Source organism: Coregonus clupeaformis, unplaced genomic scaffold (genome assembly GCF_020615455.1).
Source record: "Coregonus clupeaformis isolate EN_2021a unplaced genomic scaffold, ASM2061545v1 scaf0848, whole genome shotgun sequence".
Classification (NCBI taxonomy): Eukaryota; Metazoa; Chordata; class Actinopteri; order Salmoniformes; family Salmonidae; genus Coregonus; species Coregonus clupeaformis.
The window spans coordinates 71629-93007 of record NW_025534303.1 but is presented as its reverse complement, the minus strand read 5'-3'; the positions used below and the strand labels follow the sequence as shown (position 1 = coordinate 93007).

Sequence of the window (21379 nt, the reverse complement as noted above, 5' to 3'; positions counted from 1 at the left end):
GCACTGACTGGAAGTCGCTCTGGATAAGAGTCTGGTCCCACCTAGCTACCTTCAGATGAATGCACTGACTGGAAGTCGCTCTGGATAAGAGTCTGGTCCCACCTAGCTACCTTCAGATGAATTTACTGACTGGAAGTCGCTCTGGATAAGAGTCTGGTCCCACCTAGCTACCTTCAGATGAATGCACTGACTGGAAGTCGCTCTGGATAAGAGTCTGGTCCCACCTAGCTACCTTCAGATGAATGCACTGACTGGAACCCTAACCCTAACCCTAACCCTAACCCTAACCCTAACCCGCACTGACTGGAACCCTAACCCTAACCCTAACCCGCACTGACTGGAAGTCGCTCTGGATAAGAGTCTGGTCCCACCTAGCTACCTTCAGATGAATGCACTGACTGGAAGTCGCTCTGGATAAGAGTCTGGTCCCACCTAGCTACCTTCAGATGAATGCACTGACTGGAAGTCGCTCTGGATAAGAGTCTGGTCCCACCTAGCTACCTTCAGATGAATGCACTGACTGGAAGTCGCTCTGGATAAGAGTCTGGTCCCACCTAGCTACCTTCAGATGAATGCACTGACTGGAAGTCGCTCTGGATAAGAGTCTGGTCCCACCTAGCTACCTTCAGATGAATGCACTGACTGGAAGTCGCTCTGGATAAGAGTCTGGTCCCACCTAGCTACCTTCAGATGAATGCACTGACTGGAAGTCGCTCTGGATAAGAGTCTGGTCCCACCTAGCTACCTTCAGATGAATGCACTGACTGGAAGTCGCTCTGGATAAGAGTCTGGTCCCACCTAGCTACCTTCAGATGAATGCACTGACTGTAAGTCGCTCTGGATAAGAGTCTGGTCCCACCTAGCTACCTTCAGATGAATGCACTGACTGGAAGTCGCTCTGGATAAGAGTCTGGTCCCACCTAGCTATCTTAAGATGAATGCACTGACTGTAAGTCGCTCTGGATAAGAGCGTCTGCTAAATGACTAAAATGTAAAACATTAAAACATTTCAGAGGTAGACTGGCTCTGGCAGCCAAAACATCTAAATGTGAATAGATTCTCTATTGTAATACGGTTCTAGAAACATAAAGCCCTTTTCTTTCATATCACATCAAAATAATTTCACAAATGCAAAATACACACTTACTGTACACTGTTTTAACCAGTTTCATCACCGTTGCAGCCGACAGTATTTTTCAGTGGCAACACGTTTCTCTGGCAGCCTTCTTCCATTGCACACAGGTGTTTGGAGCATGCTAGATAGCTAATTAGCACAGGTGTTTGGAGCATGCTAGATAGCTAATTAGCACAGGTGGTTCCTCTGTCTTCCGTCTGTCTTCAGTAAACACGTGCTGTCACATGGAGATATGGCCGTGTGGGGACACTAACCTTATCAAGGTGTGTCTCAATTTAACACGATTTTTTTCGAAAAAAGGTTCTCGCTGATATAGCAATGTGTGTTAATGTTCAGACGGAGCTTCGGGGCTCTTAACACAACTCCCCCATACAGAAGGCGCCTTCGTCCAATGACTCTTATGTGTAATCAGCCAGCTACAGTCGGGGAAAAAAGTATTTAGTCAGCCACCAATTGTGCAAGTTCTCCCACTTAAAAAGATGAGAGAGGCCTGTAATTTTCATCATAGGTACACGTCAACTATGACAGACAAATTGAGAGAAAAGAATTCCAGAAAATCACATCGTAGGATTTTTAATGAATTTATTTGCAAATTATGGTGGAAAATAAGTATTTGGTCACCTACAAACAAGCAAGATTTCTGGCTCTCACAGACCTGTAACTTCTTCTTTAAGAGGCTCCTCTGTCCTCCACTCGTTACCTGTATTAATGGCACCTGTTTGAACTTGTTATCAGTATAAAAGACACCTGTCCACTACCTCAAACAGTCACACTCCAAACTCCACTATGGCCAAGACCAAAGAGCTGTCAAAGGACACCAGAAACAAAATTGTAGACCTGCACCAGGCTGGGAAGACTGAATCTGCAATAGGTAAGCAGCTTGGTTTGAAGAAATCAACTGTGGGAGCAATTATTAGGAAATGGAAGACATACAAGACCACTGATAATCTCCCTCGATCTGGGGCTCCACGCAAGATCTCACCCCGTGGGGTCAAAATGATCACAAGAACGGTGAGCAAAAATCCCAGAACCACACGGGGGGACCTAGTGAATGACCTGCAGAGAGCTGGGACCAAAGTAACAAAACCTACCATCAGTAACACACTACGCCGCCAGGGACTCAAATCCTGCAGTGCCAGACATGTCCCCCCTGCTTAAGCCAGTACATGTCCAGGCCCGTCTGAAGTTTGCTAGAGTGCATTTGGATGATCCAGAAGAGGATTGGGAGAATGTCATATGGTCAGATGAAACCAAAATAGAACTTTTTGGTAAAAACTCAACTCGTCGTGTTTGGAGGACAAAGAATGCTGAGTTGCATCCAAAGAACACCATACCTACTGTGAAGCATGGGGGTGGAAACATCATGCTTTGGGGCTGTTTTTTCTGCAAAGGGACCAGGACGACTGATCCGTGTAAAGGAAAGAATGAATGGGGCCATGTATCGTGAGATTTCGAGTGAAAACCTCCTTCCATCAGCAAGGGCATTGAAGATGAAACGTGGCTGGGTCTTTCAGCATGACAATGATCCCAAACACACCGCCCGGGCAACAAAGGAGTGGCTTCGTAAGAAGCATTTCAAGGTCCTGGAGTGGCCTAGCCAGTCTCCAGATCTCAACACCATAGAAAATCTTTGGAGGGAGTTGAAAGTCCGTGTTGCCCAGCGACAGCCCCAAAACATCACTGCTCTAGAGGAGATCTGCATGGAGGAATGGGCCAAAATACCAGCAACAGTGTGTGAAAACCTTGTGAAGACTTAAAGAAAACGTTTGACCTGTGTCATTGCCAACAAAGGGTATATAACAAAGTATTGAGAAACTTTTGTTATTGACCAAATATTTATTTTCCACCATAATTTGCAAATAAATTCATTAAAAATCCTACAATGTGATTTTCTGGATTTCTTTTCCTCATTTTGTCTGTCATAGTTGACGTGTACCTATGATGAAAATTACAGGCCTCTCTCATCTTTTTAAGTGGGAGAACTTGCACAATTGATGGCTGACTAAATACTTTTTTTCCCCACTGTACATGATATTCACAGCACACAGTTAGATTTCACTCCGTTGACAGAGATTCCCTGATCCTGGTCCTCCTTGTGTCCTATTTCCTTGTGTCCTATTTCCTTGTTGTACTGCCCATCTAAATGTGATAAATTATTATAAATGGCATCTTTCTTGACACGCATGCTATCAGTGTAGTTGAAGTGTGTGTGTGTTTCAGGATGAGCACAGGGGGAGACGAGGACTCAGTGACCCTGGAGTCTGTCAACTCTGTCACGCTCACCCAGGACAGTGACGGCAGTATCATACTACACTGTCCTACGCACGGTAACACACACACACATTATCTTCCACACACACACACACACACACACACACACACACACACACACACACACACACACACATTATCTTCCACACGGTAACACACACACACACATTGACATTAGGTATATATCACATAACTCCTTTCAGATTACCGTGTGTGTGTGTGCGTGTGTGTACAGATGAGGACTCGGAGCCGATCCAGAAGACCAATGAGGAACAGACAGAGACAGACTCCGCCCCTCAGTTCTCTGTGGTCACCCTCCCCAGTGAGTTACACACACACAGACTTGTTGTGGTTGGCTGATGGGGTGTGTGATGTCATACATTCTCAGAGGGAGCCGAAAGCATCGAGGTGGAAAAGGCTATATGGACACTCATGAAGATGACCGCTACTCAGAAAGCATCGAGGTGGAAAAGGCTATATGGACACTCATGAAGATGACCGCTACTCAGAAAGCATCGAGGTGGAAAAGGCTATATGGACACTCATGAAGATGATCGCTACTCAGAAAGCATCGAGGCTATAGGGTTAGGGTTAGCCGATGACCGCTACTGCCAACAGTCACATCACAGAAGAGGGCTTAGTACACAGGTGTGTGTGTGTGTGTGTGTGTGTGTGTGTCTGCGCATGTGTGTGTGTCATTACATTATTTCAATTTAAATCAAGCTTTATTGATAAAAGTACCTACATCTTGTCACATCTTGTACATCTAGCTAGTAAGTTGGGAGAGGCGATTTCATTAATATAGTCAGAATAAATATTTCAAATTGTATCAAAAGTTGCTATAAATTTAGCACGCAAAAAGGCTAGCTTGGGGCGGCAGGTAGCTTAGTGGTTAAGAGCGTTGTGCCAGTAACCGAAAGGTCGCTAGTTCTAATCCCCGAGCCGACTAGGTGAAAAATCTGTCGATGTGCCCTTGAGCAAGGCACTTAACCCTAATTGCTCCTGTAAGTCGCTCTGGATAAGAGCGTCTGCTAAATGACTAAAATGTAAATGAAAGGACATGATGTCACTCAATTACTGAAATGATTGCAATATATATCTTATCCAGAGTCCTGAAATGAGAGTGTGACTATGAACTGTCTGGGCTGCCTCAGCAACAGCTTCCACAGCAGCAGCATCATCACAATCTGGGGGTTTTAACAAGTATCTACCTTTTTAGTTGTTGTTGTGCAATCCTTCATTTATTTAAACAACAACAAAGTGACAAAAACTTCAGATAGGGGTTTGAGAAATGTTCCAACTCTCCCCTCCCAGTGGATGTCAGGATAGATAGTCTGAGGCTGTTGACAATCTGGCAGTGAATAGTAGGATAATAACACATCTATCATTTCCTTACAGCATGGATGACCCTCAGAACAGGGAGATCAAGGCCATTGAATGGCAGAAGTTTGCTACAGGACTATCACTGTGGAGAAGATGATATGTCACTTCAGAGTCAAGTGTTGAAAAGGTTCTGGAGGTGTACAAACGTGCAACTACAACAACATTCTGTACCAGAACCTCAACGTCGATGAAGTTGATCGCTACAGAGATAGAAAAGGTCAACCTGCGTTGAGTCTCGTTCTTTAAGTCCAGCAATCCGTGCATCAATGAGGATGGAACCCCTTTCATTATGGGAGGCAGGAGGGTCCTGGAATGCCAGTTTGGGCCTAAAAGGGAAAAGAAATGTGAGAGGGAAGAAAGTAGATGGACACCATCATATCAACGAGATGAACTATGAACCTCAGAGAAAAAACAAGAAAATACTTCTGACACAGGACACAAGGAAGAAGGCCTGTGAAGCCAAAATCATGATGAGACTAATCCACAGGTTCCCACAGTACCAAGTGTCTGGGAAGAAAAACAAGCCCAGAAAACAAGCCCATGCAAAAGGAAGACTTGGGCAAGATATCCAAGAAGGAAAGGAAGTGACAAGAGAAGAAAGATACTTCATCAGCCTACCCCTGAGTCATGCACACACAAACCACAGCCTTGGAGGCTCGTCGGGCATGGAGCAAACCATCCATCCACAGATCATTGGACAGGTCGGGCATGGAGCAAACCATCCATCCACAGATAATTGGACAGGTCGGGCATGGAGCAAACCATCCATCCACAGATCATTGGACAGGTCAGGCATGGAGCAAACCATCCATCCACAGATCATTGCCTTGGAGGCTGGTCGGGCATGGAGCAAACCATCCATCCACAGATCATTGAACAGATCAAACTACTGGTGGCTGAGGACGGACACCATGGAGATACAAGCCTCATTGAGACATTATGTCGAAACAACCATGTCAGACACAGCTGCCCCCAGTGAACTAGACCGGGCATACTATCCACGACTCAAGGACATAAAAAAACCCACATCTATCTTACCACAGGGGGCATCGATGACAACAAACCATCTACCACAGGAGATACATAAAAACAACACATCTATCTCACCACAGGGGGCATCGATGACAACAAACCATCTACCACAGGAGATACATAAAAACACCACATCTATCTCACCACAGGGGGCATCGATGACAACAAACCATCTACCACAGGAGATACATAAAAACACCACATCTATCTCACCACAGGGGGGCATCGATGACAACAAACCATCTACCACAGGAGATACATAAAAACACCACATCTATCTCACCACAGGGGGCATCGATGACAACAAACCATCTACCACAGGAGATACATAAAAACACCACATCTATCTCACCACAGGGGGCATCGATGACAACAAACCATCTACCACAGGAGATACATAAAACACCACATCTATCTCTACCACAGGGGGCATCGATGACAACAAACCATCTACCACAGGAGATACATAAAAACACCACATCTATCTTACCACAGGGGGCATCGATGACAACAAACCATCTACCACAGGAGATACATAAAAACACCACATCTATCTTACCACAGGGGGCATCGATGACAACAAACCATCTACCACAGGAGATACATAAAAACACCACATCTATCTTACCACAGGGGGCATCGATGACAACAAACCATCTACCACAGGAGATACATAAAAACACCACATCTATCTCACCACAGGGGGCATCGATGACAACAAACCATCTACCACAGGAGATACATAAAAACACCACATCTATCTCACCACAGGGGGCATCGATGACAACAAACCATCTACCACAGGAGATACATAAAAACACCACATCTATCTCACCACAGGGGGCATCGATGACAACAAACCATCTACCACAGGAGATACATAAAAACACCACATCTATCTCACCACAGGGGGCATCGATGACAACAAACCATCTACCACAGGAGATACATAAAAACACCACATCTATCTCACCACAGGGGGCATCGATGACAACAAACCATCTACCACAGGAGATACATAAAAACACCACATCTATCTCACCACAGGGGGCATCGATGACAACAAACCATCTACCACAGGAGATACATAAAAACACCACATCTATCTTACCACAGGGGGCATCGATGACAACAAACCATCTACCACAGGAGATACATAAAAACACCACATCTATCTTACCACAGGGGGCATCGATGACAACAAACCATCTACCACAGGAGATACATAAAAACAACACATCTATCTCACCACAGGGGGCATCGATGACAACAAACCATCTACCACAGGAGATACATAAAAACACCACATCTATCTCACCACAGGGGGCATCGATGACAACAAACCATCTACCACAGGAGATACATAAAAACACCACATCTATCTCACCACAGGGGGCATCGATGACAACAAACCATCTACCACAGGAGATACATAAAAACACCACATCTATCTCACCACAGGGGGCATCGATGACAACAAACCATCTACCACAGGAGATACATAAAAACACCACATCTATCTCACCACAGGGGGCATCGATGACAACAAACCATCTACCACAGGAGATACATAAAAACACCACATCTATCTCACCACAGGGGGCATCGATGACAACAAACCATCTACCACAGGAGATACATAAAAACACCACATCTATCTTACCACAGGGGGCATCGATGACAACAAACCATCTACCACAGGAGATACATAAAAACACCACATCTATCTTACCACAGGGGGCATCGATGACAACAAACCATCTACCACAGGAGATACATAAAAACACCACATCTATCTTACCACAGGGGGCATCGATGACAACAAACCATCTACCACAGGAGATACATAAAAACACCACATCTATCTCACCACAGGGGCATCGATGACAACAAACCATCTACCACAGGAGATACATAAAAACACCACATCTATCTCACCACAGGGGGCATCGATGACAACAAACCATCTACCACAGGAGATACATAAAAACACCACATCTATCTCACCACAGGGGGCATCGATGACAACAAACCATCTACCACAGGAGATACATAAAAACACCACATCTATCTCACCACAGGGGGCATCGATGACAACAAACCATCTACCACAGGAGATACATAAAAACACCACATCTATCTTACCACAGGGGGCATCGATGACAACAAACCATCTACCACAGGAGATACATAAAAACACCACATCTATCTTACCACAGGGGGCATCGATGACAACAAACCATCTACCACAGGAGATACATAAAATCACCACATCTATCTTACCACAGGGGGCATCGATGACAACAAACCATCTACCACAGGAGATACATAAAAACACCACATCTATCTCACCACAGGGGGCATCGATGACAACAAACCATCTACCACAGGAGATACATAAAAACACCACATCTATCTCACCACAGGGGGCATCGATGACAACAAACCATCTACCACAGGAGATACATAAAAACACCACATCTATCTCACCACAGGGGGCATCGATGACAACAAACCATCTACCACAGGAGATACATAAAAACACCACATCTATCTCACCACAGGGGGCATCGATGACAACAAACCATCTACCACAGGAGATACATAAAAACACCACATCTATCTCACCACAGGGGGCATCGATGACAACAAACCATCTACCACAGGAGATACATAAAAACACCACATCTATCTCACCACAGGGGGGCATCGATGACAACAAACCATCTACCACAGGAGATACATAAAAACACCACATCTATCTCACCACAGGGGGCATCGATGACAACAAACCATCTACCACAGGAGATACATAAAAACACCACATCTATCTTACCACAGGGGGGCATCGATGACAACAAACCATCTACCACAGGAGATACATAAAAACACCACATCTATCTCACCACAGGGGGCATCGATGACAACAAACCATCTACCACAGGAGATACATAAAAACACCACATCTATCTTACCACAGGGGGCATTGATGACAACAAACCATCTACCACAGGAGATACATAAAAACACCACATCTATCTCACCACAGGGGGCATCGATGACAACAAACCATCTACCACAGGAGATACATAAAAACACCACATCTATCTTACCACAGGGGGCATCGATGACAACAAACCATCTACCACAGGAGATGAAGGGCCTTGCTGCTCAGACAGCAGTCCCATGAGGAAGGTATGGAGCACCTGTACTGAAGAATACATGGGAAACACAGTGTTTGTTATTAGTGTGACCAGCCTTCTATATGTCCAGCAGATCCTGTTACGTTCCCCAGCAAGAAACCAAAAACTGTCACTCAAACCGAAGGGGGAACTAACAACCAAAATGAAACAGGAGGGGTTCTGAAAGACACTGTCACGGACGTTGAAAGACGGGTCAGAACAAGGCGCAGCGTGAAATGCATACATGTTTATTATAAAGATAAACACACAAACAAAAACAACCTAACGTGAAGTCCTCAGGCTAAACACAAATACAAGCCTCTAACACGGAACAAGATCCCACCACTAATGATTGCCAACAGGCTGCCTAAGTATGATCCCCAATCAGAGACAACGAGCGACAGCTGTCTCTGATTGGGAATCACACCCGGCCAAACATAGAAATACAACACCTAGACTGAGAACATAGAAATACTAACATAGAACTCCACACTCTGACTCAACATACTAGAGTCCCATAAGTCAGAGCGTGACAGTAACCCCCCCCCAAAGGTGCGGACTCCGACCGCACAAACCTGACATAACAGGGTAGGGTCCGGGTAGGCATTCCGCCTCGGAGGCGGATCCGGGCGTGACGACCACATTCTCTCAGCTCCCCATTGCGCCCCTGGTCTGGTCTGGACCTCGGCGCGCTGCTTCCCCTCTCCTTCCTCCCACTATACTCCAAGCCCTGTCTGGACCCTGGTGTGGGAGACCCCGAACCTGGAGAGGGACTGACGTCTGGGTCTGGACTGGAGCCGCTGACCGGAGCTGGACTGGGCAACGGTGGAGCGGACTGCTGTGGCTCCGGAGTGGAGCTGCTGACCGGAGCTGGACTGACCCCGGTGGAGCGGACTGCTCTGGTTCCGGAGTGGAGCCGCTGACCGGAGCTGGAGTAGGCACCGGTGGAGCGGACTGCTCTAGCTCCGTAGTGGATCCGCTGACCGGAGCTGGACTAGGCACCGGTGGAGCGGCTGCTTTGGCTCCGGAGTGGAGCTGCTGACCGGAGCTGGACTGGGAGACACGCACCACTGGCCTGGTGCGAGGAACAGGTACGGGTCGTACCGGGCTGGCGATATGCACCACTGGTCTGGTGCGAGGAACAGGAACGGGCCGGGTCGGACTGGGAACACGCACCACTACCTTGGTGCGAGACGCAGGCACAAGGTGTACCGGACTGGGAACTGACGTTAGAGATCTCCGACTGTACCAGTCTTTCACTCTCCGCGCCCAGTCCTCCTCCCACGAGTGCAGTGGTCGGGGCTCTTCTCCATCGATCCCCAACCACCCTTTTAGCCCCCCAAAACATTTTCTTGGGGCTGTCTCTCGGGCTTCCTCCTCGGCCGGCGCCTTCTGTGTTGCCGTTGCTCCTCTCTAAACCAGGCCTCCACTGTCTCCTCCCAAGGACGGTGATCCATCCCAGCCTGAATCTCCTCCCATGTCCAGGATCCCTTTCCATCCAGGATCTCCTCCCATGTCCAGGATGTCTGCTCCTGGGCACGCTGCTTGGTCCGTGTTTGGTGGGATCTTCTGTCACGGACGTTGAAAGACGGGTCAGAACAAGGCGCAGCGTGAAATGCATACATGTTTATTATAAAGATAAACACACAAACAAAAACAACAAAACAACGTAACGTGAAGTCCTCAGGCTAAACACAAATACAAGCCTCTAACACGGAACAAGATCCTACCACTAATGATGCCAACAGGCTGCCTAAGTATGATCCCCAATCAGAGACAACGAGCGACAGCTGTCTCTGATTGGGAATCACACCCGGCCAAACATAGAAATACAACACCTAGACTGAGAACATAGAAATACTAACATAGAACTCCACACTCTGACTCAACATACTAGAGTCCCATAAGTCAGGGCGTGACAGACACTCATGGGGGGTCCACTGGAGGTTGACTAGCAACAACAACTGGGACCTAAAAGACACCCACCATGAGACCCACTGAATCTGCCCAAGAAGAGGCCAACAAAATGAAAAACCACACCAAACTTAAAGACAGGAAGCAAACTAAAAAGTGATGCAAAATGAAAGATCAGATAAAGGATTGTTTTTTAAAAAATCAAATAGGGACGCCAGCTAAAGGTGTTAATCCACATCTCTCAAGACAACTGGGCCATGTCTAGACTTTTACAGTTCATGCAGCTTTGGTATTCTGATCATGGAAATCCGAAAGCGTCATGGCGTCTACACCTACATGTAAATGTGTCTACCGTGTCCACAGTGTGTCCAGATTCCCTTTTCCCGTGCTATATTCAAATGCCAGTTTGCATTCTACAAAACGGTGGATCAGGCCAAATATGATAATAACACAACAACAACTGATGGCAGAAGCTAACTACGGTAGCTAACTAGCCAGCTAACCTCTGTAGCTAGCCAACAAGCTAGCAAGCAACGCTAAAGGGATTGCAAACGGGTTAGCATAACTCTAGTTTTTCTAAAAACTAGCTAGCTGGTTAGCATTTTTTGAGGCCAGCAAGCACGTTCCTCACATGCTGGGAACGTATTTCCTCCATCGTTATAATGAAAATGTGCCTCTCGGTCCCAAAACACACGTTTTCTGGAGACTTGTGGGAGGAGTGCTGATGACGTCATCCACTGTATGCGCTTTCGGTAGCCTGATGGCGTCCAGACTGAGGAGAAATCTGCACACAATGCATCCCCTGACCACCTCCTGAAGTGGTCAGACAGATCTGCACACAATGCATCCCCTGACCACCTCCTGAAGTGGTCAGACAGATCTGAACACAATGCATCCCCTGACCACCTCCTGAAGTGGTCAGACAGATCTGAACACAATGCATCCCTGACCACCTCCTGAAGTGGTCACAGATCTGAACATAATCAGACCACAAAGAGACTTTTGTGCGTCTAGACCCGTCTTTTCAATGTGATCTTCGTATTCTGATTGCAGAAGTCGCAAGTACAGTGGGGAAAAAAAGTATTTAGTCAGCCACCAATTGTGCAAGTTCTCCCACTTAAAAAGATGAGAGAGGCCTGTAATTTTCATCATAGGTAAACGTCAACTATGACAGACAAATTGAGAAAAAAAAATCCAGAAAATCCAATTGTAGGATTTTTAATGAATTTATTTGCAAATTATGGTGGAAAATAAGTATTTGGTCACCTACAAACAAGCAAGATTTCTGGCTCTCACAGACCTGTAACTTCCTCTTTAAGAGGCTCCTCTGTCCTCCACTCGTTACCTGTATTAATGGCACCTGTTTGAACTTGTTATCAGTATAAAAGACACCTGTCCACAACCTCAAACAGTCACACTCCAAACTTCACAATGGCCAAGACCAAAGAGCTGTCAAAGGACACCAAAAACAAAATTGTAGACCTGCACCAGGCTGGGAAGACTGAATCTGCAATAGGTAAGCAGCTTGGTTTGAAGAAATCAACTGTGGGAGCAATTATTAGGAAATGGAAGACATTCAAGACCACTGATAAGCTCCCTCGATCTGGGGCTCCACGCAAGATCTCACCCCCGTGGGGTCAAAATGATCACAAGAACGGTGAGCAAAAATCCCAGAACCACACGGGGGACCTAGTGAATGACCTGCAGAGAGCTGGGACCAAAGTAACAAAGCCAACCATCAGTAACACACTACGCCGCCAGGGACTCAAATCCTGCAGTGCGAGACGTGTCCCCCCTGCTTAAGCCAGTACATGTCCAGGCCCGTCTGAAGTGCATTTGGATGATCCAGAAGAGGATTGGGAGAATGTCATATGGTCAGATGAAACCAAAATATAACTTTTTGGTAAAAACTCAACTCGTCATGTTTGGAGGACAAAGAATGCTGAGTTGCATCCAAAGAACACCATACCTACTGTGAAGCATGGGGTTGGAAACATCATGCTTTGGGGCTGTTTTTCTGCAAAGGGACCAGGACGACTGATACGTGTAAAGGAAAGAATGAATGGGGCCATGTATCGTGTGATTTTGAGTGAAACCCTCCTTCCATCAGCAAGGGCATTGAAGATAAAACGTGGCTGGGTCTTTCAGCATGACAATGATCCCAAACACACCGCCCGGGCAACGAAGGAGTGGCTTCGTAAGAAGCATTTCAAGGTCCTGGAGTGGCCTACCCAGTCTCCAGATCTCAACCCCATAGAAAATCTTTGGAGGGAGTTGAAAGTCTGTGTTGCCCAGCGACAGCCCCAAAACATCACTGCTCTAGAGGAGATCTGCATGGAGGAATGGGCCAAAATACCAGCAACAGTGTGTGAAAACCTTGTGAAGACTTACAGAAAACGTTTGACCTGTGTCATTGCCAACAAAGGGTATATAACAAAGTATTGAGAAACTTTTGTTATTGGCCAAATACTTATTTTCCACCATCATATGCCAATAAATTCATAAAAAATCCTACAATGTGATTTTCTGGATTTTTTTTCCTCATTTTGTCTGTCATAGTTGACGTGTATCTATGATGAAAATTACAGGCCTCTCTCATCTTTTTAAGTGGGAGAACTTGCACAATTGGTGGCTGACTAAATACTTTTTTTCCCCACTGTAAGTGTCAAGTGTAGACAAGACCCTGGAGCACTGGGCCGGCCACTCTTAAATATCACCTGGGCCAGCACAGGTGTAACATATACTGACTGACGAAGTGACACCAATCGGTGCGCCCAACATGCTAATGTCCAACTTGGAAATATAAATGGAAAAACCAAAATCCTGTAACAATCCTGATGTCGGAACTGTTGTTGCTGGCGGCTGGTGTCCTTGCTGTGCTGTGGATGGTTCTGCTCCTGCTTCACCTTGTTCCTGTAGGTTCTTCTCCTGCTTCACCTTGTTCCTGTAGGTTCTTCCCTTGGTTCTTCTCCTGCTTCACCTTGTTCCTGTAGGTTCTTCCCTTGGTTCTTCTCCTGCTTCACCTTGTTCCTGTAGGTTCTTCTCCTGCTTCACCTTGTTTCTGTTGGTTCTTCCCTTGGTTCTTCTCCTGCTTCACCTTGTTCCTGTAGGTTCTTCCCTTGGTTCTTCTCCTGCTTCACCTTGTTCCTGTAGGTTCTTCTCCTGCTTCACCTTGTTCCTGTAGGTTCTTCCCTTGGTTCTTCTCCTGCTTCACCTTGTTCCTGTAGGTTCTTCCCTTGGTTCTTCTCCTGCTTCACCTTGTTCCTGTAGGTTCTTCTCCTGCTTCACCTTGTTTCTGTTGGTTCTTCCCTTGGTTCTGCTCCTGCTTCACCTTGTTCCTGTAGGTTCTGCTCCTCCTTCACCTTGTTCCTGTAGGTTCTTCCCTTGGTTCTTATCCTGCTTCACCTTGTTCCTGTAGGTTATTCCCTTGGTTCTTCTCCTGCTTCACCTTGTTCCTGTAGGTTCTTCTCCTGCTTCACCTTGTTTCTGTTGGTTCTTCCCTTGGTTCTTCTCCTGCTTCACCTTGTTCCTGTAGGTTCTTCCCTTGGTTCTTCTCCTGCTTCACCTTGTTCCTGTAGGTTCTGCTCCTGCTTCACCTTGTTCCTGTAGGTTCTTCTCCTGCTTCACCTTGTTCCTGTAGGTTCTGCTTCTGCTTCACCTTGTTCCTGTAGGTTCTTCCCTTGGTTCTTCTCCTACTTCACCTTGTTCCTGTAGGTTCTGCTTTACTTCACCTTGTTCCTGTAGGTGCCCAGCTGATAATGCAGTCATTCTCCTCCTTTAGGGACCCAAGGACTGCTCAGTTAATCGCTACCATTGTGTCGCTAAGTTGTCGTAGTGCTGCTGTAAATGTCCATTGTCCCAGGGGCGTTGGTAGTCATAATGTAAGTTACCTAACTCCCCTGAATGCCTCTGTCAATCCTACAGCTATTGGATGCAGTAATCATGTGCCTATGAACCTGAGTTATGCTGTTAGCACTGAGGCGATTTGCCCTAGTAGGAAGTCCACTGTGTGCAGCTCACCCTGCACTATCAGCTCAAATATAAATATCACTGTCATGTCAACCTTTGACAAGCCTCCCAGTAAAGCAATAAAAACAATCAAGAATCCCAGAGAAGAGCTAAACACAGCCCACATGAACATATGGAGCCTAAGAAACAAGGTTCATGAAATGGATAACTTGCTAGTAACGGATACTGACTGTCTCTGAAACTCCCTTAGGTAATACCTGGGATGATACAGCCCTTAGGTAATACCTGGGATGATACAGCCCTTAGGTAATACCTGGGATGATACAGCCCTTAGGTAATACCTGGGATGATACAGCCCTTAGGTAATACCTGGGATGATACAGCCCTTAGGTAATACCTGGGATGATACAGCCCTTAGGTAATACCTGGGATGATACAGCCCTTAGGTAATACCTGGGATGATACAGCCCTTAGGTAATACCTGGGATGATACAGCCCTTAGGTAATACCTGGGATGGTACAGCCCTTAGGTAATACCTGGGATGGTACAGCACTTAGGTAATACCTGGGATGATACAGCCCTTAGGTAATACCTGGGATGATACAGCCCTTAGGTAATACCTGGGATGATACAGCCCTTAGGTAATACCTGGGATGATACAGCCCTTAGGTAATACCTGGGATGATACAGCCCTTAGGTAATACCTGGGATGATACAGCCCTTAGGTAATACCTGGGATGATACAGCCCTTAGGTAATACCTGGGATGATACAGCCCTTAGGTAATACCTGGGATGATACGGCCCTTAGGTAATACCTGGGATGATACGGCCCTTAGGTAATACCTGGGATGATACAGCCCTTAGGTAATACCTGGGATGATACAGCCCTTAGGTAATACCTGGGATGATACAGCCCTTAGGTAATACCTGGGATGGTACGGCCCTTAGGTAATACCTGGGATGATATGGCCCTTAGGTAATACCTGGGATGATACAGCCCTTAGGTAATACCTGGGATGATACAGCCCTTAGGTAATACCTGGGATGATACAGCCCTTAGGTAATACCTGGGATGATACAGCCCTTAGGTAATACCTGGGATGATACAGCCCTTAGGTAATACCTGGGATGATACAGCCCTTAGGTAATACCTGGGATGATACAGCCCTTAGGTAATACCTGGGATGATACAGCCCTTAGGTAATACCTGGGATGATACAGCCCTTAGGTAATACCTGGGATGATACAGCCCTTAGGTAATACCTGGGATGGTACAGTGGAAGTGGCACTACATGGTTATAACATCTACAGAAGAGACAGGAATGCCAATGGGGGAGGTGTTGCCGTGTATGTTCAGAGTCATATTCCTGTAAAGCTTAGAGAGGATCTCATGTCAGATGCTGTTGAGTAATATGGCTACAGGTTCATCTGCCTCACCTAAAGCTCATTCTGGTGGTAATATGGCTACAGGTTCATCTGCCTCACCTAAAGCCCATTCTGGTGGTAATATGGCTACAGGTTCATCTGCCTCACCTAAAGCCCATTCTGGTGGTAATATGGCTACAGGTTCACCTGCCTCACCTAAAGCCCATTCTGGTGGTAATATGGCTACAGGTTCACCTGCCTCACCTAAAGCCCATTCTGGTGGTAATATGGCTACAGGTTCACCTGCCTCACCTAAAGCCCATTCTGGTGGTAATATGGCTACAGGTTCACCTGCCTCACCTAAAGCCCATTCTGGTGGTAATATGGCTACAGGTTCACCTGCCTCACCTAAAGCCCATTCTGGTGGTAATATGGCTACAGGTTCATCTGCCTCACCTAAAGCCCATTCTGGTGGTAATATGGCTACAGGTTCACCTGCCTCACCTAAAGCCCATTCTGGTGGTAATATGGCTACAGGTTCACCTGCCTCACCTAAAGCCCATTCTGGTGGTAATATGGCTACAGGTTCATCTGCCTCACCTAAAGCCCATTCTGGTGGTAATATGGCTACAGGTTCATCTGCCTCACCTAAAGCCCATTCTGGTGGTAATATGGCTACAGGTTCATCTGCCTCACCTAAAGCCCATTCTGGTGGTAATATGGCTACAGGTTCACCTGCCTCACCTAAAGCCCATTCTGGTGGTAATATGGCTACAGGTTCACCTGCCTCACCTAAAGCCCATTCTGGTGGTAATATGGCTACAGGTTCATCTGCCTCACCTAAAGCCCATTCTGGTGGTAATATGGCTACAGGTTCATCTGCCTCACCTAAAGCCCATTCTGGTGGTAATATGGCTACAGGTTCACCTGCCTCACCTAAAGCCCATTCTGGTGGTAATATGGCTACAGGTTCACCTGCCTCACCTAAAGCCCATTCTGGTGGTAATATGGCTACAGGTTCATCTGCCTCACCTAAAGCCCATTCTGGTGGTAATATGGCTACAGGTTCATCTGCCTCACCTAAAGCCCATTCTGGTGGTAATATGGCTACAGGTTCACCTGCCTCACCTAAAGCCCATTCTGGTGGTAATATGGCTACAGGTTCATCTGCCTCACCTAAAGCCCATTCTGGTGGTAATATGGCTACAGGTTCATCTGCCTCACCTAAAGCCCATTCTGGTGGGAAGCTGCTATAGACCACCAAGTGCTAACAGTCAGTATCTGGATAATATGTGTGAAATGCTTGATAATGTATGTGATATCAACAGAGTCGTGTGGTCTGGTTCCACAAAGAGGGACTTAGGAAAAGTACAACTGGCCCAGAACAGGGCAGCACGGCTGGCCCTTAAATGTACACTGAGAGCTAACAATAATATACATGTCTATCTCTCCTGGCTCAAAGTGGAGGAGAGATTGACTTCATCACTACTTGTGTTTGTGAGAAGTATTGACATGTTGAATGCACCGAGCTGTCTGTTTAAACTACTGGCACACAGCTCAGACACCCATGCATACCCCACAAGATGCCACCAGAGGTCTCTTCACAGTCCCCAAGTCCAGAACAGGCTATGGGAGGAGCACAGTACTACATAGAGCCATGACTACATGGAACTCTATTCCACATCAAGTAACTGAAGCAAACATTACAATCAGATTTGAAAAACCAACTAAAATACACCTAATGGAACAGGGGGGACTGTAAAGAGACACAAACACAGGCACAGAAACATGCATTCACACACACATTATAACATACACACTATACACACACACACACACATTATAACATCCACACTATAAACACACACACATTATAACATCCACACTATACACACACACACACACAATAACATCCACACTATACACACACACACACATGATAACATACACACTATATACACACACAACATCCACACTATACACACACACACACACAATAACATCCACACTATACACACACACACAACATCCACACTATACACACACACACACACAATAACATCCACACTATACTCACACTGTCACGATCGTTTATAGATTGGTCGAACCAAGGCGCAGCGTGATAAGCGTACATGTTTATTATAACTGTGCAAACACGACAAAACAACAAACAAACGATACGTGAAGTCTTAAGGTTACACACAACAAACCTATACGGAACAAGATCCCACAACCCACTAGTGCCAACAGGCTACCTAAGTATGGTCCCCAATCAGAGACAACGAGCTACAGCTGCCTCTGATTGGGAACCACCCTGGCCAACATAGATCTAAACGATCTAGAAACTAAACATAGAAAACACAACATAGAAACTACACACCCTGGCTCAACATTTAAGAGTCCCCAGAGCCAGGGCGTGACACACACACACGATAACATACACACTATACACACACACATTATAACATCCACACTATACACACACACACACAATAATATCCACACTATACACACACACATGATAACATCCACACTATACACACACACACACACACACAATAATATCCACACTATACACACACACACACGATAACATCCACACTATACACACACACACACACACGATAACATACACACTATACACACACACACATTATAACATCCACACTATACACACACACACACAATAATATCCACACTATACACACACACACGATAACATACACACTATATACACACACACACACACACACACAATAACATCCACACTATATACACACACACACGATAACATACACACTATACACACACACACACACGATAACATCCACACTACCCGGAACATATCCCAGTCCGCGTGATTAAAACAATCTTGAAGCGTGGATTCCGATTGGTCAGACCAGCGTTGAATATTCCTTAGCATGGGTACTTCCTGTTTGAGTTTCTGCCTATAGGAAGGGAGAAGCAAAATGGAGTCGTGGTCAGATTTGCCGAAAGGAGGGCGGGGGAGGGCCTTATAACCATCCCGGAAGTTTGAATAGCAATGGTCGAGGATTTTAGCAGCGCGAGTACAACAGTCAATATGTTGATAGAACTTCGGCAGCCTAGTGCTCAAATTTGCTTTGTTAAAATCCCCGGATACAATAAATGCAGCCTCAGGATATGTGGTTTCCAGTTTGCATAAAGTCCAGTGAAGTTCTTTGAGGGCCGTCGTGGTATCGGCTTGAGGGGGGATATAGACGGCTGTGACTATAACCAAAGAGAATTCTCTTGGGAGATAATACGGTCGGCATTTGATTATGAGCTATTCTAGGTCGGATGAACAGAAGGAACTCAAGTTCCTCTATGTTACTACAATTACACCATGAGTCATTAATCATGAAATACACACCTCCGCCCTTCTGCTTCCCGGAGAGATATTTATTCCTGTCTGCGCGATGAACTGAGAACCCATCTGGCTGGACCGATTCTGACAGAATATCCCCAGAGAGCTATGTTTCCGTGAAACAGAGGATGTTACAGGCCTTGATGTCTCTCTGGAAGGAAATCCTTGCCCGTAGTTCATCGAGCTTGTTAACCAAAGACTGAACATTAGCGAGTAGAATACTTGGAAGAGGTGGGTGGTGTGCGCCCCTCCTAAGTCGAACCAGCAGGCCACTCCGAGTGCCTCTCCTCCGCCGGCGATGTTTTGGGTCAGCCGCTGGAATCAGTTCAGTTGCCCTGGGGAGAGCAAACAAAGGATCTGCTTCGGGAAAGTCGAATTCCTGGTCGTATTGCTGGTGACTTACCGCCGCTCTGATATCCAATAGTTTTTCCCGGCTGTTTGTAATGATACAAAACACTTTCTGAGCTAATAATGTAAAAAATAATACATAAAAAAAACAAAATTATGCAAAGTTTCCTAAGAGCTAGTCGCGAGGCTGCCATCTTCGTCGGCGCCAGGGTTAACTTACACACTATTTTTAAATTTTTTAATTTTTTTATTTCACCTTTATTTAACCAGGTAAGCCAGTTGAGAACAGGTTCTCATTTACAACTGCGACCTGGCCAAGATAAAGCAAAGTAGTGCAATAAAAACAACACAGAGTTACATATGGGGTAAAAAACATAAAGTCAGAAATACAACAGAAAATATATATACAGTGTGTGCAAATGTAGCAAGTTATGGAGGTAAGGCAATAAATAGGCTATAGTGCAGAATAATTACAATAGTATTAACACTGGAATGCTAGATGTGCAAGAGATTATGTGCAAATAGAGATACTGGGGTGCAAAAAGAGCAAAATAAATAACAATATAGGGATGAGGTAGTTGGGTGGGCTAATTTCAGATGGGCTGTGTACAGGTGCAGTGATCGGTAAGGTGCTCTGACAACTGATGCTTAAAGTTATTGAGGGAGATAAGAGTCTCCAGCTTCAGAGATTTTTGCAATTCGTTCCAGTCATTGGCAGCAGAGAACTGGAAGGAATGGCGGCCAAAGGAGGTGTTGGCTTTGGGAATGACCAGTGAGATATACCTGCTGGAGCCAGGGACGGCCTGTTCAATAGGGCGATATGGGCGACGCACTGCCAAACGGGAAAAGGAAGGGATTTTTTTTCTAATCAATTATATCACGGCAACAGTAGTTATCAGTGTTGTAATCTGATCTGACTGCCACTAAATGTCAAATCAGGCTAAAGTCGTGGTTCAAAATGGCCCGCCCGTTTTTGGGCGATTTCAGTCAGGTTGAAAATCGCCCAGAAGTCTCTCATAGCCTGTCATGTAAAATCTATTTTTTCAAATTTCAAAGCTTTCAATACATTCTCTATGGGTGTCTGTGGGCTTGCACTACGGCGCTTTCGTCATACGTGACGTAACCATGAACGTAACTAAGCAAATAGCGGCTAGCAGCGTCTCTGTTGCGACCTGCAATGTGGCGTTATTTTATGTTTTTAATTTGTACACTTAGTTTACAAACATTCTGCCAACCATGGATTTCCAGTGGTGGGTTTTGGACTGATCTTGTTGATCGTGTACATACCCGCTACGAACGGACTAAATAATGAAACGTTGCTGGCAGCGGAATCCAATACAGCTGGGAGACTTGGCTGGATGACAGAGTCCCGGACAGAGAAGTGGAGCCGGCC

General features: G+C 45.9%; 1 protein-coding gene across 1 annotated transcript in view; it reads left to right on the top strand.

The window, feature by feature from the left end:
* The first annotated feature begins 3309 nt into the window (after nt 1-3309).
* Nucleotides 3310-21379, top strand: part of LOC123485781 (cyclin-D-binding Myb-like transcription factor 1) — a 42313-nt gene continuing 24243 nt past the window's right edge. The window contains exon 1 of the mRNA XM_045216907.1: nt 3310-3462. Within this exon, the coding sequence (XP_045072842.1) occupies nt 3357-3462 (106 nt within the window). The 5' untranslated portion in view covers nt 3310-3356. The remainder of the gene's footprint in view (nt 3463-21379) is intronic.